Raw genomic sequence first — 26,839 nt, forward strand, 5'->3', positions numbered from 1 at the left:
TTACTCATTTGGTTACCTGCCTCAGTCCTGCAGTGCAGCACCCCTGCTATTAATCTTTTGTCAGGATGTACTTACATGTTATATCTGCTACCTGTGACAATTATTAGACTTTGCACTTCACTAGCACTTCTTTTTTGAGAGGCAGCATGGTCTAGAGTGATTACAGAGGGGGTAATCACTTCCCATAATATTAAGAGTACCAATTCAAAACCTTTACAAAAGATTAGCTGGTCTTTAATAAACACAGGAGGTTGGGACTTCATGTTCTGTATGATCTGAAATTCAGAACCTCTGTTATTTTTCCAGTCCCTTAACAGCCCTACAATACCAAATTTACAAAGTCAGTTTTCAGAAAATGAGCCAAACTCCCTGTCAGCTACAAACTGTTTAAGTCAGGAGCAGTTCCACCTACTAGAAGAGATTTTTTTTCGGACTATGCAGATGTAACTGAGAATACACCATAGCCATCTCATAACATCTTAAAAATCAGTTTCTTATGAGCACAGGAGCCCTTTGGGATTTCCTCCAAGGTCTGAAAGAAACTGAAAAAGCACAGCAACACTTTTTTTTTTTTTTTTTTTCCCTGGACTCTGCCCCTGCATCCCTGATGTTGTGAGAACAGGAAGGAGAGATTAACACAGTGTGGTTAATTACAGCCAGATCCTGGTTGTTCTGGCTCCAATCACTTTGATCTGGAGCTGGACATGAGGGGAATGGTGTTGATGCATTTGCCAAGAGCACTAGAAGGAGATAGCCAGGTTTGTAGGGAAAGCTTAGGTAGCAGTGGATTAGTATCACCGAGGAAGACACGAGACTGCTTCTGCAAGCAGGTATTGGATTATCAATGGTTTCCTCATCTTATACAAGCTTCTTGTGTAGAGCATTTGTGGTAGAGTACCCGTAATGAGTCAGTACACTCCTCTCTGAACTGCTTTATAGCTAGAGACGAGTGACCATGTATTAATTGACCATGTATTAATTTCTACAGTTGTTCTTTGCAAACACAAAGAGAAAAATGAAGAGAAACATAAAAACAGAGTTAAGGTGTATTGAAAGTATAAAGCTTTTTGCATAAGAAAGTGAAAGTAACTCCAGCAGAGAGCCCAAACAGTCTGACCATGAACTGTATAAAAAAAGCAAAGAGTATCCTATTATCAGGTATAAATTATCCAGTTTTTGAATTTAACAGAATGTCTTGTAGTTATAAGATAGGGAGCCCTCGTGTTCTCAGTCTTCACGCTTTTTTCAATAATTTAAAATATTCTTATTATGTTTCCCTGTATTAATCTCCTTTTGGAGGCAAATGATTGTTTTCAGTCTGCTCTTTGGAGAGCTCTGGCATTGTCATTTCTGCCAATACTCTCTGAAACAATCTCCCTCTACTACATGCAATAATATTACAGAAAAGGATCAGCAATTCAAACTTACTATCGTTTTCTGTATTCTGTATCCCATTCCATTTGTCTTAATGTGTTTTTTACACAGTTTCATGTTGAGAGAATTTTCATTCCTCCTTTGAATTCTGCACTGCTCCTTGTGAGTTGGCTCAGTTGGCTTACAGACACTGTATCAATAGTTCAGACTTATCCCTTCAATATCAATATACATCTGGCTGTCAGTGTTGCCCATTCATCTAGCATACTTGACTCTAAAGATACTTCTTAGTTCTTCACCATACTGCTCAAAATAATTCTGTCAGAGGCAGCTTTTGTTTTTTCATTGCTTACATCCACTGCCAGATTGTTGACAATTACACTGAAAACCAAAAATGCCATCTGAGAATTCATATCTAACTTTTTTTTAACTAAAAAAGACTGCTTAATTCTTATCTTTGATTTCACTTTTAGATTGTAAGTTTTAAGTATTTATGTGTTTTGACTATTTATTAAATGTGTGTAAAAGGTCACAATCAAATGCTGTTTGACAAAGTGAATCTTATAATGGACATGTTTAGAGCAGAATGGGTAGAACACAATATATTTGGCAATGTTTTGCAAGAAGCTTTGTTTGATAGGATGTACCAGATAGAAAATGTGTTATTTCTGTTGGAATTAAAGGTGCTTTGCCATTTTGTTATCACTCTTATTGGGGTCTAAGTGAGACACAAAGCTGACTTTGAGTGAAAGCATTTCTTGCATCAGAAAGTCTCTTGGTAATAGCATGTAGTATATTGTAAATGAAGGCATAGTTGCAGTTGAGATGGAGTCAAATTCAGACCAGGTGCAACCCCACCAAAACTGGCTCTATCGTAACTAGGCTCACATCACATATGGGCAGCACGGGGCTTTATTCTCTGTGGTCTTGCACCGTGTATAGTTAATCTACAGAAAAGAATGTAATGCCCTATCATGCCATAATAGCTTCATTTTATACCCTCTTTCAAGAAGTTTGAATGGCAGGGAAGTGCTACAAGGTGAATAAAAATGAAATTCTTCAGTGTTACGGAAAGTTGCATCTAATTCAGGCCCTGTTGAAATGGAATTCTGCAGCTGGCCTCCTATAGAAAGCACAGACGGAATGCAAGATGGTGACGTTCAGGGAGATTGTTCTGGAGATAACCTGCATCTTGCATTGGAAAGTGGTAGGTGTTTTTCACCACACATACACATAAACACAGAATGGCAAGATCTCTGCCTTCAGAAAGCATATAATGTAAGAAGTCAAGCAAAATAAAGAAATACAGAATATACAGGTGCATGCTGCATACACATTTACACGTACAGATAAACATATATACAAGTGTGATTACATATTTACATATGTGTGCTTGTAGATGCCAGACCACAGATCCTGTAATTAAAAGGCATTTTGAAGCAACTTGCTCCAGATCAATTTGGTGTTATTAGAGTTTAAAGTCTTTAGACAAGGCATTGGATCCAGTGCAGTATTAATAACAGGAAAGTTCTGGATGTAAGAAAACTGTGCTGGGGTTTAACACAGAGCTCACTTAATTTTCAGACCCTAAAAACAAGAATTAATTAGCACTTTCCATGTAATTAATGATACCAGCTTTAGAAACAAAAAAATGCTTAGCCATGAATTTAATTTAAAATTATGTTTACCAGAAATGTCATGGGCTTGCATGGAACAAACACCAATGAATTGTGCAAGATACTTTTAATACAAAGTCCAGTTAGGATGCTAAGGATTCCTAGACAGGAATATCACAGTTAGGAGGACAAAACTGTCAATGCTGCCTGAGCATATAAGGTTAATCAGGTTCTGTTGCTCTCTGAAACTATTCCATTTTACTCTGGCATCTGGCAATGTATTCATGAAGAAAAATTTCACCTAGCTGAGCAGATAAAACAGAATAGATAATATGGTAAGCCGAAGAGAAAGTACAAACCACAGAGAGTGTTAATTTTAAACTGGTAACGGAAAAGTGAAAAAAGAGGCAACGATGCATGTGAGTTAAATACAATTGTAAAATGATGACTATTATCTGACGGAAACTGAAAAAGTAGTATAATATATACTGTGCTGTATTAGATACAGGATACATCTCTACAAATTCAGTTAGATGACTTGTCTCTAAGTTAGTGATTTTTAATAAAATGTGTCAATATTACAAATGCAGGGGGATATTCATGAAACCTAGTCAGTTTTGAAAAATGTGTTCAATGCATTTCAAGTTTCATACCTGCCTTTGGGATCATGCCACATGTCTGGTTTCATGGTCACAGCTTTATTTTGTTTTCCTCTGTACTTAAGTGACAAGCCATAAAACCAGCTGATTAATTGTCTGCATTGTCTACATCAGTGCTGCCATTTAGAAAGCAGAGAGAAAAGAACAGAATTTAAAACAAAACTCTTCTTTCTTAGTTTTAAAAATGTTGTGCATATTGTAGGCAAAATGCTTCACACAGAGGTGCATTTCTAAAGTCTCCCATCCTGGTTTTGGTTTCCATTTTACATCTAGGATATTTCAAACAGTAAGAATCTTTTCAAATCTTTTCAAGGCTACGAGGTTCCTGACTGTGTTGTCACTCCTGTGACCTGAACAATTTGTCAATATAAAGTTTTGCGGGTTGTTTCCATCAGGAGGAGAAGTAGATGATAGGGTTGGAAACTTCTTTTTATTTGCTCCCGTTTATTTACAAAGAAGGTACATGAGTTCCTGTTTCCGCAAACCTCAAACATCAGGAGACGGTTTTCTTACATGATGTTCCTGGCTTCGTCTCATCCAGTTCCTGTCCAAGGAGAACTCATTGGCTTTCCCTGTTCTGTATCTCTTTTCGGGTCAGGATATGAGTCTGTCCTGCTAACCATCTACAGCTTTCCACATCTGACTGTGCAGTGTTCCTGGCTGCACATTGCAGATATGCATAGTTCCATCAAAAGAGATGCATAAACTTCAGTGTTTGAAGTCAACTTACGCAGATCTGCTTAGCACCCATGGTTCATCTCCAGCCACTCTTTACTTACATCCCATGCTTTGGGCAGTGGCTCATGCAAGTCAGTTTACTGTGGGATGAATGAAGCTACTTCTTACATTAGTCATTTTTAAAAAAAGAGCCTCTGAGCATGTGAAAGCCATCACTGTTAATGTAATTATGATTTGTATTATGACTTAGTTCAACAACAATTTCTGTGTCTGTAGGGCCTAGGTTTTAGGACAGCACTTAAGGACTCTCTAATGTTGGTCTCATTTCAGCAGTGCTTAAGAGCTATTAGGGATGTTTTCCTGAAAAGTAGCTGGGTACGTTTGTTATATGGGAAGGGTCCGTGTTTGCCCCTTAAGAACATTCATAAGCAATAAAGAAGGACTTTAGAAATCCAAATTAAAAACTAAAGGTGAATGCCTGACCTGCAAAGGTTAAAAACTCCATTCAATTTAGTGAGTCCAGGTACTCATGCAACATTTATTGGTGGGTTACTGCACCCTGGTTTCTCAGTTTCACTTACAATGGGTTTCATACAACTCTTAGGGGAGAGTAAGACAAAATAGTAACATCTTTACCTACTTGAGCATGAGCTAGAAGAAGCCATGGCGATACCTGATGAAGGTAAGCTAATACCTGATGATCAGCTTTATTCAATATGAAGCCAATCCACTTAATAAATTACCTCTCTGTGAACTGAGATCCTTTTAGGAGTGGCTTGGATCATTTGGTTTTCCTTGTGTCAGTAGCTGATGGCAAGAACAAATGATGGAGGCTACGGAGTACGCTGAGAGCTCTGGGGCTTCTCCATGTCAGGAAGGTCTCATGTGCCCCCTTGCAGAGCAGGATGCTCCTTCCCCATGGAGTGAGCACTTGTGTTGTACTTGTGTGTATCAGATCTTGCAGAGCTGTGTGTGTTCCATGTTGTAAGAAAGGTATCTTCAACAGTTTTTGTGAGGATAGGAAAACCATCATGACACAAGGAAACTTTTGTGATACAACTCAACTATCCTCAGAGTTTTCACAAGATCAGGATCTCCTCTGCATTTTTGAGTCAGCCTGTCTGCTTAGGCACACCTATGCGATGTATAGGAAAGAAGGAATTTTTCCTGACTTTGAATTCACAGCTGTTTTGCGGTAAATTCTGCAGCTGTGACCAGAACCTGGACGACCTTGTTAGTAGGACAGCCACAAAGTAGCCACAAAGTTTGGTTTTGATTATAACGTCTGTTTTTCTTCTTCTTGAAGTCAGTTCCTTAAAATTTGATGTGCTCATGTAATTGCAATGTAGTTCACTGCCCTGCTTTACCTCCGGTGAAGGGAGTTTGAGACTTTGCAGAGGAGAAGAGAAAGAGAGAAACAGACTGACAGACAGACACGGAAGCCCACAGTATGGAAAAATAAATGACATCACTGATGGGCCATTCTGTCATTAAATATGAGTTATTGAATGTTTAAGTAGAAGTATCACACATTTTTTTTCTAACCCTTACCCCCCATAAAACTCAACAACTGAAAAGATAACCTTCATGTAGTTTACTAGTGGTCTTATGAACATTCATCTTTTCCTTTTTTCCTCTCCTCCTGTGTCAAAAAAAAAGAAAACAACTAGTCTGTAACAGAAATACAAATCGGGTTCTCTCTAGTGGTATAGATTTTCTTTCCTAAGTAGATGGAAGAAAAACATTCATAATTCACTCACATTTCTGTGAATCCAAGATGTTTCGTAAATAACTGTTGTTTTGGAAAATGTGAAAGACTGGGGCAGCCATTTTATATTCTTTTGGCCTCTGGACTTTGAAAGTGTTGAGTACCCCATGTCTGGACTGCAGCCCCTTGAAGGTGTCTTCAAAGAAACATGATGCAAATTGAGGCCTCCGAAGCCACTCATCACTTTTTCAAAAAATGGTTGTGGTTTTCAGTAGATGTGGACTTGTAGCTCTCAAAATCACTACTTTCAGGCCTTGTTTACCACCTCTGTGCATGAATTTTAGGCAGTCACTGAGTGACAGCATTGCCACGTAGGTGCAATTCTAAGCAAACATGGCTAGAATGGCCGGTCAAGGTCAGGTGGTGCCACGGCCCGTCCTTCTTGTTGATGCTGGCCTCCTGACCAGAAAACAACGTGGGGTTGGAGGAGCCGTCAAGAGGGCACACAGCTGCCGGGCAAGGCCGAGGGATCTCCAGGGATCTCTGAGGGGAGTCTGGGCTACAGAGTTTCTGTATGCGCCTTGTATTCAAGAGTTATTAGACAAAGTACGTTAAAAACTTTGGGAAGGAAAGGAGAAATCCAGGTCTCCCTTCCCAACAGAGCGCTCTGTGCCAGCAATGTTGTAGGTTTTGATTTTTTTTTTCTTCGTTTTGGCCCACAATATGAATTTTATTGTCGAGTAGCCTGAATGGTTTCTGAAAGGCAGAGAAGACCTGACACCTTCTGTTCCTTAAGATCTTTTTGATCTTCTCAGATCAGAAAAATTGGCCAAGTTGCCCAGTGACAGCATCTCGCCTAAGGGTGACATTAAACTGAGCCAGGTCATCTTGCCTTATGAAGAGCTCTCCAGAACCAGTTGGAGAGAATTATTTGAAGGCAGCTGTCTGAGATATTTAAGAAATACCCTGGTGCCTGAACTGTTATCACGATTTCTGAGTACTCTTCCTTAGATGTTCTGGCTAGTTGCTAACCTATTCCTCTGCTCCCTCGTGATCTCCTTTTTGTTTCAGTCTGGGGGCTGTGAAGTTTGGAAAGAATGTAAAGCAAGTTGCCAGACTCCATAGGAAAATCCTAGTACCTCAGTCTCAGCCCTGTGCTGTTGGGTACTGGGCAAAAGAAAGATACTCAAGGATTCCTCCTCCTTTCCTCAGCACATCTGTGCATCTGTGTCTCAATGCATCTGCTGCTGGTGTCATTGTTTTCCAGTAAGAGCCCCTAGCTAAGATAATGTCTGGACAAAAGTCAGAAATGCCTGGCTTAGCATCCTACTTCTGGAGGTTCCATGTGGTGTTAGAGAAGATGTAAAGAAAGAGGGCATCTCTGTGGGGTAAAATTTATCGTTTTGATGGAAGCCATGTGTATTTAAGTACAAAGGAATAACAAATATACTTACTTAACTTTTAAGTGCTTGCACTGTACTGCTGTAAGGCATGTCACTGCAGGCCAGCGAGACTGTCTTCTGTATTTGTTAAAGTGGAGCCGCTCTCGTCCTTTAGTTAAAAAGGTGTTTTGCCATTGGAGGCATCATCTCTTTTTGTGTTGCTCTCTGTGGGGTAGAGAATGCAAAGCATGGATAACTGACTAAAAATACCCTGTTGGCACAGCAGTCATTTCCCATCTTTGGAGGGACAGAGGCGAGAATATTGCCAAACTCCAGTAAATATATATAAGGTACATTAAGTGCAAATTGTGTGCATACATCTTGGGGCTCCCACACTAATTTTTTGTACTCAGGGCCAAAGGTTCCTCTTCACCATCCAACTTCCTGAGTCCTTATCACCGGCACCATAACAGCCTCCTACTGAGCTAAAAATAAATTCAGATCACAGCGGTACCCTCCTGCCCCTCCTGAACTGTTTGGGAGTGATCTCCTGTGCTCTGGATAGGTTAAAAATTAATGTTAGATGCAGGTGCTCATGTATCTGTATTCACAGAGCTGATGGCAGGATCTACACTTAAGGCAGTCATGTCCTGTGGATGAATCCTAAATTTGTCATTTTACTGTGTGGGATTTGGAGAATATTGCCAAGCTTTTGAACTGGGACTTGCAAAGCTAGGTATTGCTGTGCATGCTTAAACACCTAGAAAGCAAATAATAATAATAATAAAAGATTGTGTTTCTAAGAATGTTAGGTACTTGCAGGTCCAAATGAAATGAGACCACTTATTTTTTCTTTTAAACTGATTCAGCTAAGGGGTGAAAATGTCCTAGGTACTAACTTCTTACAGAGAAATAAAATACTTCATCAAAATTGTTTGCACATTGCATTTGTTGATCTCGGAGGATTTGATAGCATCTTCAGGATGGTGCCGTCTACTGTTTGAAGTACACAAGATTAACTCACAGTGTATGTAGCAAGATAGACGCAGGGATATAGTAAAGAGGCGTCGTTTCAGCCTCATGTATGACATTGTAATTGTATGTTTTTTAATGAACAGACCAGAGTAGTTACACTTAGTAATGTTTGTTACTAAAAAGGAAAATGGGTGTTAAATCATTGTATTCTTTGATGAATGGCTTGTACACTGAAGAATAAATTGAACAAACTGGCATAGAGCTCAGTGAACATGAAATCAGCTATTAGAAGAAAGCTGTGAACAAATTCTGAGCCTGATATGCATCTTTTGATTAATGTCCTATCAATCATCCATAGTGGCTACCTTAGCTAAGTCGTGCTGTAATCATTCATGGTTGCTTACAGGAACACTAGCAGGGACTATAGAGCTGCAATAACTGAATATTATTACTGATTTCTCCCTAACTCGTGCTGTGAACAATTACTGTTTTCACTCCGTTTCTGCCTCCCTTTATTAAAAAGAATACAATGCAAAATGAAAAGAGAGTTCCTCAAAGACCAGTAAAATTCTCCCAGGGTATTCTTAATGATATTCTGTCCTAAATGGGCAAACTATTGTAATGCACAGTTCTCACCAGGAATAATAGTAATGTAATCACATTGAAGCTGTTTCTTTATGGATTGGAGTCAAACAGACAAAATGTATAGTCAGATTAATGAACACAGAATTTTTGTAGAAGTATTACTTAAAATGGTTGAAATGATTTCAGCTCTTTTTGTATGACAATATTTTCAGTTAATACACTTAACAGTAACAGCAATTAAGACTCGAGACTGTAAATTTGGATTAAGTCCACGCTTTTGACATTAGAAGAAGCCTTGATTATTAAAAGGTATTATGCCTGCACCCTTCTTTTAAGACTTGATGTTTTAAATTTGTAGGGCTCTTTTGAACTGATCTTTTTTAAAGAAAAAAAAATCAATTAATACCCTGTTTCTTCCTTTTTCTTTTTGCTGTGGTTGTAAGTTATTGGAAAATGTTTACAGGAGAATCTCACATTTGTGTGTGTGAAGATTTAGCTCTGTACCATTTATTTTTTAAGTATGACACAAAGAATGCTTTGGCACTACCCACAAAAAAGGTCCTTAGATGGCAGTGTAATTTCCTCCAAAGTCACAGTAGTCTGGGAAATACAGTGAAGTAATGAAGTGATGACAGGTATTAACATGCATAATGGGCTTTAATAGACATTTAATGTTGTTTAACCGAAAGAAGAAGAAGTGCTTTCCCATTGGAATATTTCTACATTGAAACTCATTGATCACCAATTTCAGAGGGGAAAGGTTAATCCATCAGTTTCTGTAACCAAACGGCACTGATGGAAATTCTTTAGGTGACATTCTGGATGAACTGAGCTTTCCATCTTTGCAAACAAAAGAGTGATATGACAAGTACAGTGTTCAGAACACATTTAACCAATTGATTTTCTCTCCTCTTGTAATAAGATCTAGAGACATATGAAAGAGCGTAGCATGAGCCAAGATTAAAGGAACTGCTTCATACAGGCGAACATAGGGGAACTGCATTATCAATAAAAGTACTATAAAACATGTAGGCACCCATTCTTTTTCTTTATATAAAGTTTGTTATTGCAATAAATAGCTGTTATTGAACTGCTTGCCTTTTATTTCAGTTTTTCTGAATTTTATTTTACTCAGCTTTCTGCGGTTTTGTGGTAAATGTTAGGAAAAGATGTTATGTTTTGTTATGGTCTCATTTTTGTGCTCACTAGTAAATCCAGACCAATTCTGGGTTTAAAAGCTGGATTTATCAGCCTTTGGGGCATGAGGAAAGACATGAGGGGAGGGAGGGATCTGACTTCAATTAATGTAAATATATCAAATATATTTTAAGGGTTTAATCTGTACAGTTCCATACAGTAATGACCCACCTCATTTTCCTTCCTTTTCCCTCCTTTTTCTCCCAAATTCAGCCCTGCTCTGAGTTTCACATACCCTCCTACACCAGTATCCCTCCAGCAAATGCATCAGCAAATTATAAGTCGTCAGCAAACCCTGGGTTCAGCCTTTGGACACAGCCCTCCTCTCATCCACCCTGCTCCAACTTTTCCTACCCAGAGACCTATCCCCGGCATCCCCAGTGTCCTGAACCCTGTCCAGGTCAGCTCTGGGCCTTCTGAGTCCACACAGGTGAGAGACAACAAAAGAAACCTTTGCACCCCAATAACTTAAAAATGAAAAAATGAAACAAATCACATTGTCTTGTTGGCAATTAATCACCACTGTCACGGAGACCCTTCGATAACAGTTTTCTTGCAGCTATAGCATTTGCAGTCCCGTTATTATAAATCACAGGCATATACGCAGTGTTCCTGATTGGTAGCATGCCTTTTAGTCCTCATAAATATTTCAGTGTGCTGCAGCGGCTTCTCATTCCAACCTGTCTTTCCTGAGTCAGACAACTTAATACAGGTAGGGAGCAGAGAAGGGGAAAAAACACACTGAAACACTTAATGTTTTAAAGCTTAGCATCTTCACCTCAAAATCAGGCTGACTGGCATACCTCTGGACACAGAGTCACATTCTGCCATCCAGAATGGGTGTGAGTACAGAGCAGCTCAAAGATTGTACAGAGGTTTGAAGTTTTTTTGTTGTTGTTGTTGTTGTTGTTTTTTTCCTCTGCTTTATGCAAAATTGGACTTAGTGGGTTGGAATTAGTCATTTCAGTGAGCAAAGCTGTGTTCTCAAAAGCTGGAGATGTGCAGCAGGGAATCAGGCCCATAATGTGCATGGTTCTTGTTTTGTTTTTTTATTAACTCATGTGGTTTGTTTCCAGATGACTTGGGATAGGTTATTTATCAGTCTGGGAGCTGTTTATCTTCTGGCTAGCTTTTACAAATGCAGAAGCAGAATATACTGCTGTGGGAAGCATATTGATTTTTTGTGGGGTCTGTGCAAGTTCAGATATCTCTAAAAGATCTCTGGATTTCTACAAGATCCATTTGCAGGTGTAGATAACGGTGTTCAGTCCAGCACAGCAAGAGGGAAAACAAGATTCCGACCTGTTTATGTCAGTGTTAGTTTTGCTGTTGACTTTAGAGAATCCAGGACTTTATCTAGGATTTTTCAGCAGAGGTATTCACGCTTGTGTTCAATTTTCCTGCCTATCCATCATTGTAAGGGAACACAATAAAAGAGCTGAGATGTTGCATACAGACATAAAGTGGGGAAACTTTTCCTCCAAGTGTAAAAAAAATCATCTTCTCATGTTTATTCTAACTAGTACATAGTGATTTCGCTTTTCAAAGTTGCCTTTCTGAAGTCATCATTATGTGGAAAATCAAGTCCTTCCTACCCCTCCCTGGCCTGACAAAAACAGCATTGGTTTGTAGCAAGGAATTACATCAAATGCTCTCCTTCCTGTTCCCTCCCTGCTCCATTACAAGGTTGAGTGATGCAGCTCTTCCACAAGTTAATGCTATGTAATTGAAACACAATGTAATTGCATATCCAATATAATTAACAGTGTAGCTTCTCCAAATAAAGTTGCTGAGCAGATGCTGCATATTTCTGTTGGGAGCTACATATTTATCACAGTCTAATTTTGTCTTTTTTGGGGAAAAAAAAAACAAAAAAACAAAAAACAAACAACTGCCTGCAGCAGAACAAACCCACAAGTGAGTCTGCAGTGAGCAGCACTGGAGATCCAATGCACAACAAGCGCTCCAAGATAAAGCCCGATGAGGACCTCCCCAGCCCGGGCGCAGGAAGCATGCAGGTATGGCCTTCAGCTTACAGTCATAAGCCTTTTTTCTCACTGCTGGAGGGAAAACACACCTTTCCCATGTTTTTAGCACTCCTGCCCCCTTAAAAGCCTTTATCTCGTACACACACAGCTCGTGGTAGCGAGGGACTGAGTACAGGATTTAACCTGAGCAGCGAGGCCTTACTTTGCTACAGAATGAGGGCAGAGAGGAAGGAGGCTGAGGGAGAAACACCTCTGTTGGTTCACTGAGTGCTCCACCCACTGTTCTCAACAGAAAAGAGAACCAAAGACATTTGTGTCTTTGTTCAGGATGGGTTTTCCATTCGGCAAAAATATTTATGCCACATGGACTTTTAACAGATCTTAGCACTGAGCTGCTTTGAGGTCTAGTTGTTGGCCTGCAGTCTCGCTTGCTGCACTTTCCTTCCTGGTTGATCCCGCTGGTTTTAGTAAAGTGACTCGTGATTTACAGTGACGAAAGGCAGGTCAGTGAATCAGTGACTTGATCTTGTGAGAGAATCCATGAAAACATATAAAACAAGATCCATCTAAATCCCTCAGCAGGGTTGAAATGGAGAAATAGCATGAGTTCATAATCCGAACCGAATGTTTACGTCAACGTCGTACTCTCACCCTGAGCCAGCACAAGCTGGGAGAGGCATTCACTCTGAGGAACTGAAGGTGGAGAATCAAAAACCAAAATTAAATGCTGTCTTTCCCTGCTTACCCTTTTTATGCACATATCATGGACAAGAAAGGACTGACAAGAGGCCTGAAAATTACAAGTCTGTCCTTGGAAAGACTTTTATGTGCAAAACTGTCACTGGATTAGCAATGCAAACACATTTTGGATAACTGGTGATGCGATTTATGTCCAACTGTAGTAGTAAAGACAAATTCCAGTTAATTCAACTATATTGAATAATGTCTTTTTCACTACTACTACTTCTGTATAATTAGGACAAGTGTGCAAATAAAGAGCTGCATAAATACAGGGAAAAGGAAGCGGGCCTTTACAATTTGATTTTAACTGACATGTGAATGGATTTTATTTTTTAGAAATTCTCTGCAGTGAATACTTCTGGGGAAGAAAAATACATTTTACACATATAGCTGGCACATGGTTTTGGTTTACCAGGCCTGTTTTGAGCTATTATATTTCATAGACCAGAATAACAGAGTGAACTGAGGGTATAATAATGTTTCCCCCCTACTCTGTCCTTCTTTCAATGCTGAAGTAATTCACTTCTCCTCCTCCATTTCAGAATTTCCTCTCTCCTCTCCTCACGCCTGTTTTTTTCTTCTCTCCAGGAACAGCCAGAAGGAATGACCCTGGTAAAGGAGGAAGGGGACAAAGATGAAAGCAAACAGGAGCCTGAAGTGGTCTATGAGACAAACTGCCATTGGGAAGGCTGTTCCCGGGAGTTTGACACGCAGGAACAGCTAGTGCATGTAAGTTAATGGTATTCAGGAACCGGGTTTTAAAACTATGTGACCTTTTTCATGGGGTTCAGGTTCTCTGACCCTGTGCTGAGTCAAGTTTCTTAGCTAACAGCGCTGCAAACTGGAGAGGGGTTTATGAGTTTCTGAGAATAAAGAAAACTCTGAGCCACAGTGCTTGACCTGTTCAGTCAGCTAAAGCTTAGTGTAAAATTCAATAAAGTCTTCAATAGAGATCGTAATGGCTCTGATCCTGTAAGCCAGCAAACGCTATTTTGAGTTAGAGACTTTGATAGTTATTGAGTAATAGTAAGCTGGACATGAATTATTATTAACCTTTAGCCAAGTTTGATTTTTTCCGCAAAAGGGACTGTAACAGTAGAAATGGGCAAGGGGAGTTCTTCCCCTTCCCTAAGGGTTTGCAGCTTTTTTGTATCAATTTACTGTTGTGTGAAAACTGAAGTGGATTATTTGGCTAAATACATAGAGACAGAGTTAGTTCAGTCCTTTTAGCAAAAGCAAACTGTAGGGTTCACTATTTATGCAAACATATTAGCTGTATCTGTCTCATTTTTTCTTCTCCTCCGTTTGCTGAAGGAAATTATTACTATTTTTTAATATTGTAAGCTAGAAAATGAACCACCAAAATTCAGAATGTAACCTACCAAGTACAACACCCCCCACCATTTCCAACCACTTATATAGTAGCACTTCTTAAATGTCATTGAGCTTATCTAAATACTCTGAAAAAAAATGAATTCATAGTACACGTTAGAGAGGACCCTCTTCAGCAAATTGTCAGTGTGTCAGAATCATACTTATTGTAGAAAAATGTTTAATACTTTCCTGGAGATCTTGCAAAATCTATTACATAATATGGCCAATAGTACTGAAATAACATGTTGAAAAATGTACTTTTCCCCACAAATTGAAAAAAAATTAAAAATCAACCACCATATATTTCCAAACACTATGCAAAATGGTAAATTGATGCTGCAAAGCTGACTTCAGTAAAGCAATGCCAGCTTTCACTTGCTGGAGTGTGACAGCCTGGTGGTGATGGAAATTATTCATCAAGTATTCAGTTTCTTATTTTTTATTATTGGTAGTAGTAGTAGCAGTAGTGACAGTAACAATAACAGTAATAATAAAGAATATCATGAACTGAACTAATGGCAAATATGTGACCTTTTGGGGAGAGTTCTTTAGACACTTTTTGTGCAAAAAGTATCCTAACATTTTGATAGGACAAAATGTGAGGAGAGAGCCTTTTAATGTTTTAATATCTTATTGGGAAGAAATTCTATATGAAAGGCTACTGCAAAGGGTTGGACACATTTGAAAGATCAAGTGTCAAGATCAATGCAAACAGACTGATTGACATCATCTGGTGCTCTGCACAGGCATGATCTTTATATCTGCTCATAATTGTAAGGCTAAGGCTTTATGATGCCTGGAAAAACCGTTCTTAATATTCAGAAATGATCCCAGCAATGATGATAAATAATTTACACCAAAATACATGAAATAAAAGAGAAATTCAGAATAAAGGTGCCCTTGGAAATGAAAAAAAAAAGAGGATTTTTTGAAGTTGCAGATACAAACTTTAATTGAATTCCACTGTGTCTGTTACCTAATAGCTAATGCTTTATAGCTGCAGGTGAATTAAAGTGGGATTGTTATTTAAAAAAAAATGAATTTGTTGTTTCTAGTGTGTTTTCATAGCAAATCTGGCAGTATTATAAAGATCAACAGCAAGAATGCTCTGAAAAAAATGTATTCCTTATGGTTTTGCATGATGGCAACATCTGAAAAGGGTTTCTCCAGCCATAAACACAGCCAGAGGAAAAAACAAAACAAAACCAAAAAACAGGGTTCTGTGATACAAGGAGTTCTTTTTGGCAGGGCTCAAGATTTACATATGTTATGGCATTTAAGATTATGAGGCACAACTCCCGACTCGAGACCCTGAAGACAATAGGATCATCATCCTGATCGCAGCCATCACGTTCAAGTAGCTCACATCACACTGCCAGAGTCAGCGTGACTCAGTGATGGGGCCCTGCTTTGTGATTTCTTTTGCTGCTCTGGCAGCAGCCTGCTGTGTGGACTTGAGTGAGTTATTTCTGTCCAGAATTGCAAAAGGGCTTGAGACATCTAACTGTTTGAAAGGCTGGCCCTGCTCTGTCTCCCTTACGTTTTGTCAGCCCTTGATTGTCGCAGCCCCTTGATGCACACCTGCAGCAGTGCTGGAAATGAAGTCCGGATCTCGGTAGGGCTTCATGACAGAGCAGTCCCAGCTTTGCTTAAGTGTGCGGCTCTGGAAGAAAGTGTTAAGTCCCCGAGCAGCGGTTCAGTCCTTGAAAATCTCCCCACTGCTGTGGCTCATGGCCTCGTACCCAAGTACTTGTGGGTAAATATGAGCAGATGCAAATGGCCATGGCTGAGCTTCTGACTTGGTGTATGCACGTGTGCACCTGTGTTAGGCACAGAGAATGTGCCTCTGGCATGAGTACATCCTTACTCAGTAATATTTATTTACACTGCAGTAGCAGGTGGAGGCCTCGTCAAGCCCAGAGTCCTGTGGTACTAGATGCTGCTCAAATGCAAGGGAAGGAATGGCCTGGATGTGGGCATTGGGTTGTCTTCACACTGTGACTCCAGGGACATGTACGTCAGCCTCTTCAGTGCTGACTGGAGGTACCTGAGCTGGCTTGTGTACAGGTAGGCCTGTAGCTAGGATTGTGCTATGCTTCCCAGCAGGTTCAGGGCTTTGCAGGATAATAGGTATCAGCCTTCACATCTTGCAGCAGGGCTCTTCTGTGTTGCCTCTGCGGGTGCTTCCTGGCCTGCTGGCAGACTTGGCAGAGCATCAGGTAGTTGCTCCAGCCGAGACTGAAGTGAGGTTTGAAGTAGGATGTTGGACTGCCACCTGGAACATCAAAAACATGGGTAACTTTCCTGTTTTGTTAATTTTACTGAGGGGTAGTAATCACCAAGACAGGGGCACGTGGAATAGATGAAGGTAATAAAAGGCTTAAATTGCCCTGGCAAGACTCATTCAGATGACATCTGTCAGCATCCCTGTTTTCCCTGACAGTCAGTGGGGATGGTCTGTGTGAGAAGAGCTACAGACATGTGCTCAGAAGTTGGGTGGCTACCTGCATGTGATGTCATATCGTGTACCTTCTTGACTAACAGTAGTCAAGTGAACTGCATAGTGAAACTGAGAGTAAGCTATGTAGACCTTTACGAAGGATTGCAAGAAAACCCTGTCCTGTCACCCACTCCAAAATTAATATATTTTACTTGGAGGTATTCACAGCATCCTTTCACCTGTACAACTGTAGCTCTCTAAGCCAGTTCACTGAGCTTTGGAAGTTTGGCTGGGAAAAGAAAAAATTGTAAAATGCAGTAAAATGTAAGGTCATTTTAAATGTTAAAATGTAAGGTCATTTTTTTCAGAAAAAGACTTTAAAAGCATTCCTGTACATCCTGATAAGGCTGAGTTTTCGGGATTTGCATGGGCTAGTAGTTTTACAATGAATGTTTTTTTTTCTCCCTTTTTTCAGGGGAATAAGGCTACTCTTTATGGCCATGCACATTTAATAAGGAATCAGACCCAAAACCTCCAATGGTGCAGAACAAACTGTTGTTGCCCAAGCTTTGTTTCTGAAAATTTTAGAGGAACTGCAGTGTTTAGGGAAAAGATGGAAGGCTGTTGCTAGCTGTTTTTGTTTGTTTGTTTGTTTGTTTGCTAAAGGGTTGGGTACATTAGAATGAATTCCAGTCCCACTAGGTAGAGTGGACCTCAGGACATCTTTTCCACAATACACAGTGCACACAGCTCGCATTATAGATATTATTACTCCCATCATGTACAGGATGAATCCACAAGTACATACACTTGTATTTTGAAAGAAGTAAATGTGGGTTTGCTCGTGTATACTCCAGTTTTTCTGTCACATGAGGATAGCATTATTACCTTTCCGGAAATTGTAGAACCTGATTTACTCTGAAATCAAGAATAGGTGAATCAGATTCTAGCCACGTCTGCATTGTGTAGTGATGTGTGATATGGCATATATGAACAGTAAATACAAACATACTTGTGTTTGAATATGTAGTACAGATTTACAGCAGAAATTGCGATCTTGGGTACAATGGTCAGCATACACTGGCATTTTTCGGCTTTATTTTCTGTAGTGAATTCCTGCTGTTATTAGTGTAAAATGTGGGCACTAGTGATAGTGTGTTTAGGCCCCAAGAGACAATGTTTTCTGACTGAATTTATGAACAGAACCTGGGCTGCTATGAATAAATAACTAAAAAGCTACATAAAAGAATTGTTATTGACCCACCCAGAAGGCTTTGACATCGTAATGATTTTGGTGTGGGAGCTCTTATTTTCAAGCGATATGTGCCACTTAGAATTCAGCGTGGTTAAATTTTCATGATACATACACCAAAAGGCAAGGTGTTAAACCATTCACATGCTCTGCCTTATTTATAGCACCCATCCATCCTTTTTTTTTTTTTCCCCCTCTCTTACAGTTAATAGAAAGATTCATGATTCTTCATGGTTGTCTATCTAGTGTCTGACAGTACCGACTGCCCTGCTAAAGCAAGTCACTATCTATAATTGATATCCTTCTATGGAATAGGGCACCGGCTGCAATTGAAGGGTTTTGCTGAAAGCTCTTAAATCCTGACAAGTTCTGCCCTTGTTCTGGTTCAGTCGCTGAGCTGCACAGCTGGGATCCCAGGGTTATTTGAACTTGGTGCAAAAGGGGTGCGTGTGTTTCACATTAGCAAATCACAAAGTCGGAGAGCAGCATTAGAGCCGCTGCTGTGGTCGCCTGCCAGGTAGTCTTATTTACATTGCATTGCGCTTCTGTAAAGATTGCTCACGTTACCATTTGAACATGTGTGTTATGGATTTCTTTCTTTCCCTTCTTCTTATTAAAAAAAAAATCTTATTTATTTTAAAGCCTCAGTTTGCTGCTGGGGTCTTTATCATTCAGCTGTTTAATTAATTTCTCTGCCCAGCGAGATATTATAATTGGGCTTAGCTGAGCTCAAGTTTGTTTTAAACATGTGATAAATGCACTTGGGCGCCCAGAAGCTAATAAGATATTGTATATTTTTATAAATCTGCTTTTTGTTGCAGTTTGTCTTCTTTTTTTCCCCCCAGAAATCAGTTTAAGAATAAAATATTGCAAAAGGGTTAGACACTAAAGATAAAAGTTTGTTTAAGAAAATTATCCTTCAAGGAAATGACTGAAGTTATTGTTAAATATTAATACAATGGCAATCAGAAAAATGCAGTCTTGCCTATTTCTCATCCCCCTTGCTGTGTAGCCTTGATGATAATTATTTTTTTATTCAAAAACATGCTTGAAGAACTGCAGAGCTATTTTTTGTTAGTGTTTTCTCCTTAATTGTGCAGCAATAAAATTCTCTCGTTGTTATATTTGATTAGATGAGATCAAAAAGCCCTAAACTGACAGCAATGGCTTACACTCAGAATTTCATTTGCTGAGGTCTTCCTGCCTTTCTTCCAAGCCCTGGTGACTGAAGCACTCCCCTGGCAATCCCCGGGGCAGTCACTCTTAATGCTCTGCCAAGCTCTCTTACTGCACCTCACTCAAAAGGAAAGTTTCTTGTGTTTCTCAGGTACCCATATGTTGCCAAGGTAGTCGCAGTGTGCTGAAGATACCCAGAAGAACCATTTTGTGAGGTTCCCTGAGCTGAGTTTCTGAAGGTTTTTGCCCTCTGCTCCTCCATAAAGCCTGGGCTGTATCCACAGACTAGCTCAGCTCAGGTTTTTATAGAATCATAACATGGTATGGGCTGGAAGGGACCTTAAAGATCACCTTGTTCCAAGCCCCCTGCCATGGGCAGGGACACCTCCCACCAGACCAGGTTGCCCAAAGCCCCATCCAGCCTGGCCTTGAACACTTCCAGGGATGGGGCATCCGCAGCTTCTCTGGGCAGCCTGTGCCAGTGCCTCACCACCCTCTCAGTGAAGAATTTCCTCCTAACATCTAATCTAAATCTCCCCTCTTTTAGTTTAAAACCATTTCCCTTGTCCTGTCATTATCTGACTGAGCAAAACTTGTTCTCCATCTTTTTTTATAAGTTTTGCAGCATCTGTAGTGATTTGGGGTGCCTTCATCACCTCAAAACACTGAAAAACTTGTTTTACTGGGAGATGGGGAGCATACTGCTCTCTGAGGGACCAGACCCTTTAGGAGCAGGTCATTTGGGACACCCAGAGACAGGGACACCTGAAGTCAATAGACTTTTGAAGCTCTCCCTCCCTCTTACTGCTCTTGGCCTATGGCTTCTTCCTCAGCTCCTCTGTCATCGGAGAAGAGCAGGTAAGGACTGGAGGGAGTTTCATCTCTCTACACTAAAAAGGATCCAACTGCAATAAGTGAATAAGCCACTCCTTGAGATGAGAGCAGTTCCCCTGAGTAACAGCTGCAGTGACAGAGCCGTAAATGAACGGGAGAGTCACGCTTTGCCTACCCCTGAGCTGACAATGATGTGGTGCTGTTCACATTTGTGTGGGCAGGCATCTACACCTTGAAGTAGGCAATTAAAAAACAGCTGCCCCAGAAGGCAGATTATGCTCAGTGCATTAGCTATTTCTTTTCTCTTGGCTCTGGAGGCATGCTTGCAACTCCCCATGGTACAGGTGAGGTCCCAGCCCCTTCACAATCCAAAAGGATGTGGTGGCACTACGTGCATGTGAATATGTGCAGGGATTTATTATTATTATTATTATTATTATTATTATTATTATTATACTTTGCAGAGGCTGTTTTCAGTGCATTTCCATTATGATTTTATTTGGTCCTAGTGCAGTAACACAGAAATGCTTCATCCCGTTCAGAGTCTCATTGTGTGTGACAATGGCAGCCACTGCCCTGAAAGGTTCAGAAATGTTTCCTTTAAATTGAAAAGAGTGAGGAATAGATAAGGACATGAAATCCACTATAGTAATCTTTTTTTTTTTTTTTCTGATAGAGGGAGAATGTTTTACGTACAACAGCAAAGGTATTTTTTTTGTTTGTTTTGTTTTTTTCGTGGTGGTTTTATTCTATTTCATCTTATTTTATTTTTTGCTCTGCCGAGTCTGGACTCTGCCCTGTATTTGGAGAAGCAATGCTGTGTGCAAAAGAAAACGTTCTTCAAGTGATACAAGCCCAGGGCTTGGACTGAAGGCTGGGACAATTTTGGGAAGGCAGGGAGCTGCTTTAGAGGCAAGCAAATACCATGCAAAGTTTTTCTTCAGCTTGTGCATCCCCTCAGTGTATTGGATCTTTGTAGCTCTGAGGGAGGAAGGGAGAGGAGAGAGAGGGAGAAGAGATTATACAGCAGAAGTAAATAATTGTGAGAAAGATCTGTACAGAAGTTTGGAGTGAATGTTTAGTGTTTAGATTTCAAAATCTCCTCCTCGCTGTCCATTTAAAGGTGAAGTTGTAATTAAGACGCCACCTTACTGTGCTAGGTTATAGGCAGCTGAACCTGCAGCTTTAAAATGCGCCAGAACAGTGGCATTGTTTGTGGCCCAGCAGTTCATTACATCCCATCCCAAAGCTAATAAAGCTGATCTCTGCCCCTAAGTGCATGTTCACTCTCTCTTGGTTTCCACAGGGGTATCTAACACAGACTTGTTTTCCTGAAGTACATCTTTTAACCCCCTATCAGAGGTAACCATGTCAGTGCCAGGGGGTTTTAAGGTTAAGTAACCACAGACCGACCTCGCTGCTGTTTTCTCTGTGCTCCATGGAGCACCAGCAGCCTCCAGGGTCCAGCACAGTTCCCGCTTGCCTTCCCACCACAGCCCTGCTCCGCACCACCACCGTGATGCCCTCTGCCTTCCAGCAGTGCTAAAAGCCAGCGCTGCTGCTTTGTGAAGGGATCTCATTTACTCAGGGTTTGACCTGAAGGCCAGCTGTGCTTTGGCTGGGGTCCTCTCAAGCACTCCAGCATCAGCAGTTCCCCTACCCAGAGTCTGGCTTTTGATGAATCACAGAGGAGAAGGAAAAAAAAAAAGTGGGGATTTTTTTTGATAGAGAAAGGTTTACAAAAAAATAAATCCACCCTAATCTGTGAAGTATTAAGAGGGGATTTAGAGTGAGAAATGTAATCATTTTTTTATATTTTAATTCCTCTGTAATTAGCATTTCTTTCACAGCATTAGGAAAACTTGTTGTTACTCTGCTGCTGCTATGGCTACTGTTCATGTGAATTGCCAAAGTCATTGCCTCTGAATTGGTGTCCCTGAAAGAGATTGCTAAACTATGCTATGTAGTTGAAGTAGCACTTCCTTCTGGCTGCTGTGGGTAGGGACTGAGCAGTGCTCCTCCTGTGCCCGGAGAAATTACTCTAGCCTTTTAGATTGAAATCAGAACAAGTGGGCACTTTAATGCGAAGGCCACGCATGACAGTGAGCAAGGCTTGGCGGCTCTGTGTGGTTTTAGTCACAAAACGCTTTTCAGATGGTTTGTGGACATACGCATTTATTTAGTGTTTATTTGCCCTGACAGCTGAGCTAGTGAGCTCTTCCAGGTTAGTGATGTTTCATGGGTGGCTCCCAGTTTTTTGGGGAAGTGTAGGATAAGAAGCTGGCAGTCAAGTCCCAAGGGAGGCCATGCTTCCTGAGTGATGAAGGCATAGACAGAAGTAAAGCTGCAAAGTGAGCTGGCTCTTCAGCTCTTGACTCTGGTTGGCATATTGTGTAGAAGAGAGAAAACAGAAATCGCTGCCTGCTGCTTTTGCTGCCTGGGCGTTGCAGGGAAGGTTGGACTTGTGCATTGACGGATACCATTCAGCCCTGTCCAAAGGGTCAAGGTAAAGGATGTTTCCCTGGACAGAGCTGCCATTTCTGTGCAGGTTTTTCCTGCTGTGCTTCTGCTGACCAAGTGATTTGCTGTTATGTAGCTTGTCTTATGATGGTGAACCAGTGGAACATCTACAACAAGCTTCCTGGAGGCCTCTGTTCTGCATAATGTGTTTCTGCACTGCTTTTGTCGCCCACCTCAAGAAGAGTAGGATTTTATCTTCCTGTCTTCCAATCTTTGTCACAAGTCCCATGTTCTCCCCTCTTAGCTGCCCTTATTGTACCCAAAATGTTTTGCTCATAGAAACGTGGTGCCTGGAAGAACTGAAATCCATGAGTGTAGGCCCAGCCATTGCATGTGGAAGCTATTGCACGTGGACGTGCTTTCTCATGGACAGAAGTGGCAGATAGGCATGTACAACTGAAGGCAGGGATGGGCAATCTGCATACGGGCTCAAGTGTGGATTCTGCATTTGGTTTTGAGGGCTGGGCTGTGTGCATTGATTTTTGCAGCCTCTTTTGCTTGCGTAACCTCTTAATAGCGGAAAAAAAAAAAAAGAGAGCATGCAAGCCTTTTATCATGGTTAACCAAATTTAATGTTTTTCAGTGGTCAAACTTTCATGTGAGCGTGACTTTTCTTCAAGGTGCCTAATCTATAAAATGAATGGGTGGTGTTGGTCAGGAGTGGGTCCTCTGGTGGCTTGCACTGTAGGTATGAGGTCTGTCTATGCCATTCTTGCGTGTATCACAGGGCTGAGATGCTGCAGTTCTCTGTGAGATAAAGTAGTCAAGCTGAAAATGAAACAAAGCTCTAACTGTATCCCTCCTTGTGTTTAGCAGAGATAAACTACAGTGGAGTCTCAGTGCTGCTCCGTTTGGCTTCTGGCAGCAGCTTTAATTGGTAAAATGCAGATTTTTTTTTTTGATCAAGAGAGGATTATTCTTGTTATCAGTCTGGAGCATCTTATTTCAAGATGAAAAGACTTAGCTGAATTACAGATGCCAACATTTTTACAAAGCACTTTGGCGATTGACATCTCAAAGAGAAAGTATGATTTATTAGCCTATAATGGCTAACACTGAGCACTGGGCTAGGTCCCACTGATTTGTAAAATTGCTTAATATGAATTGCCTTTTTGTGTAATTCAAGCCCCAGGTTTTTCAAATAAACTTAGAATATAAATTTTATGAAATGTTACATACCTGGAAAGGGAAAAGAGGAATGGAGGTGTAGCTAAAAAGAAAAGAAAAAGAGAAAAGAAAGAAAAGGAGGGAAGGAAGGAAAGAAAGAAGACGAAAAAAGAGAGAAAGAAAGAAAAAGAAAGACTTACTTCTAAATCCGTCTTGGTGATGTTTTTTTACAGTAGTTTGGTTGATATGTTGGCAGGGTAAAGATTAATAACAAGCCTTGTCGCTATCAGTACCTGCTTGTCGATTCTCTGTAACAGGGCTGTCTGTTCAGCATGGAAATTATTGATTAAATAAAAATTGCTATTAGATTGTGATGTGATCCATAATCACAAACAATGGTGGACATTCCTCTTTCAGATCCCAAGCCATGCATCAAGTTTTTCCTTGCAGTAATTTATATTGTGCTGACACTCACACCCATTAGGCTTTTATCCTTTCCTACATGTGTCAAGAAAGCACTAAAAGAAAGAACAGCAGCAGCACAGCGGCAGGTAGGAACTCTCTAAATTTTCAGAGAGAAGCACAGCGTAGCTAAGCCCATCCTTTGCTCTTAGTTAGCACCTTACCCCAGCAGTGGGCAACATCCCTTGAATTCAGGGACCTTTTTCTGAGTGTTTTCAGTGACAGCAAGAGCTTGCTCCACAAGTATTTGTACCTAAAATGCTCACTGCCTGGTTTTGCAGTTAATCCCTTGGCAGTGGTTTTATTTATGATCCTTGTTTAAGGTGCATATATGTCAGGATGATGTGGAAGTGGGGTGCATCCAGAGAGATCAAATACTTTTTGTTTTTTTAAATATTCTGGAGTGTGAAGGACAAATGAGTTTCTGGTATTTATTTAGTTCTGATGCTTCCTAATTTGAGGAATTCAGGATCAGAGTGCTTCATTTAAGACTGCATCAGTTTAGGCCAAGTTAATTAAAAAGATAGTATCTCACTCTTCTTTTCCCAGCACGTGTGAGCACAGTACCAACTTTCTGCCTCCTGTGAGAGACTTTGTCTCAAACTAGTGGAAACTTAGTCAAGATTTTTTCCAGAGTTTGGCCATTTATAGGAATTACACCCACACAGCTTCTCTATCACTTTTTCTCAAAAGACCTTAAAAATATATGCATCAAAACTGGCCAAACCTATCTTGCCTGGCTACGAGGGAGAGGCATTTCTGTAGCTCTGAACTGCACATTGCTGGTAGTTCCTATCAGCACTAGGCAGAATTGCTAAAAGAGTTTTGTACCTCCGTACAAGAGCTGAGAATATAGCAGTTTAAAATATTATGGGTACATGGTATTGTTTTTTTTTTTGTTACTGAAATTTTTCTTAAAGTTAGTAGAGTTAAGGCTTTATCCCTTAAACTGTTGTCAGTGCTGATTATTATACTATGTAGATATCTGTATTTTGCTAGTGTTGAGACAACTTTTGCACATCTTTCTTGTGGCTAAAGCATTTCTAACACTGCCACAGATACCCAAGAAAATCCTACCTGCAGTATTTGACAGTTTGCCACATTACACTCAGCTTAAAGAGCGTTTAACAATGAGCTTAGATTGCTTCATTATGCAGGGCACATACAAAGTTTTCAGGCTTGGCCACTGTCACTTAAATCAAGAGACCACTTCATTCTGCAAAGCTGGAGCATGTGCCTTGCACACCTCGCCTCCGGTGCAGCCACTTTCTCCGTGTGGATCAGAGCCAAGGGATTACCAGCCAGGAAATTAATTGCCAAGGGGATTCCGACACTTACGGTTAGTGAAAAAAGCCTGAACAAAGAAGTGTGGTTTATATCACACTCTGAAGGCGCCAGGCGCTAGCTCAGATAGTTTTTGGATGAGGGAGAGTTGCAAAGATGCAGGCTTCTCGCGGAGGCTGCCCTTTGGTTTTCTCCTGCAGACTTGGGGGCTTGACTGTCAGTGCAGGTCTTCCCCTTCAAATGGTGCCACAGTGGTACACAGAAGATGAGATGAATCTTTGAGATAAACCAGGCTGTTTAGGATTGATTTTTAGTTACCAGAAGCACTTGTAAGTTCACTGCAAGTAAATTAAAGTTGGTGTGTGGAATGCAGGACAGAAAGAAAGTTGGCTTCGGCTCTTTTCCAAGTGTGGTAGGTGATACCATCTTGTTCTACTCTAAGGTCCTACTCAGTTTTCATTCCAGTTGCTCCAACATAGGGCTGAAGTCTGGCTGCAACACAAGTGTGTCTGTGGTATGTACAAGAGAATAGAAAATGTTATCCCATGGCACAAAAGAGGTAAAAGAATATCAAGGACAACCAACTTCTAACATGTGATAGAGACCTTTGCTAACCCTGACCTTGCCATGATGTGGCTGGGATGCCCAAGCCTAGCAAGGGTGTGAAAGATAAATTCTAAATGGACGTTTGATGGACAAAAGCCAAGGGAGGTCTCAGAGGAGCGATAAACTGTTGTGCATGCTGAAGCTTGTTAGAAATGTTTCTCAGAGATATTAGAAAGGAAGAGCCCGAAATATCTCCTCCAATTGTTGTGATGCCATGGCTGTAACACAGTGCTGCTTGTTACCCACTGATGCGTTAATTCTGCTAGCATTTCCTCTGTGATGAAACAAGTATTAAAACATACATTACCTAGTGAAGATTTTGATAATACTTATCACTGCCATATTTTTTCTTTCTAGATTCTGTGAGAAGTGTTGGGTGTTTTAAGTCACTGTATTCATAGCTTTCTCAAAGTTTTTTATTGTGCATTTAATTGCGAAAAGCGGATCAGGCATTATCTCCTAATCTAACCTGCAGCTTTCTTAGATTACATATAAGGAGACACCTAAGTGCATTTGTTGAAAGAAATCCCTCTATTCAAGAATTACAGAATCACAGAATCACAGAATTGTCTAGGTTGGAAGAGACCTCCAAGATCATCTAGTCCAACCTCTGTCCTAACACTAACAAGACCTCCACTAAACCATATCACTAAGGACTACATCTTTTTAAAAGACGTTTGTCTTTTAAAGACCTCCAGGGATGGCGACTCAACCACTTCCCTGGGCAGCCCATTCCAATGCCTAACAACCCTTTCAGTGAAGAAGTTCTTCCTAATATCCAACCTAAACCTCCCCTGGCGCAACTTTAGCCCATTCCCCCTCGTCCTGTCACCAGGCACGTGGGAGAACAGACCAACCCCCACCTCGCTACAGCCTCCTTT

The 26,839-nt window shown here is 40.6% G+C and overlaps 1 protein-coding gene across 4 annotated transcripts in view; it reads left to right on the plus strand.

The window, feature by feature from the left end:
- Window positions 1-26,839, plus strand: part of GLI3 (GLI family zinc finger 3) — a 212,244-nt gene that overhangs the window by 155,320 nt on the left and 30,085 nt on the right. For 3 of the 4 annotated variants that reach the window (XM_035552540.1, XM_035552543.1, XM_035552544.1), the window contains 3 exons: window positions 10,388-10,604; window positions 12,076-12,192; window positions 13,492-13,632. In XM_035552540.1, the coding sequence (XP_035408433.1) occupies window positions 10,388-10,604; window positions 12,076-12,192; window positions 13,492-13,632 (475 nt within the window). The remainder of the gene's footprint in view (window positions 1-10,387; window positions 10,605-12,075; window positions 12,193-13,491; window positions 13,633-26,839) is intronic. The other variant, XM_035552541.2, reaches the window with a different exon arrangement.

The sequence above is a fragment of the Cygnus atratus genome, chromosome 2 (genome assembly GCF_013377495.2).
Source record: "Cygnus atratus isolate AKBS03 ecotype Queensland, Australia chromosome 2, CAtr_DNAZoo_HiC_assembly, whole genome shotgun sequence".
NCBI classification, from domain to species: Eukaryota; Metazoa; Chordata; class Aves; order Anseriformes; family Anatidae; genus Cygnus; species Cygnus atratus.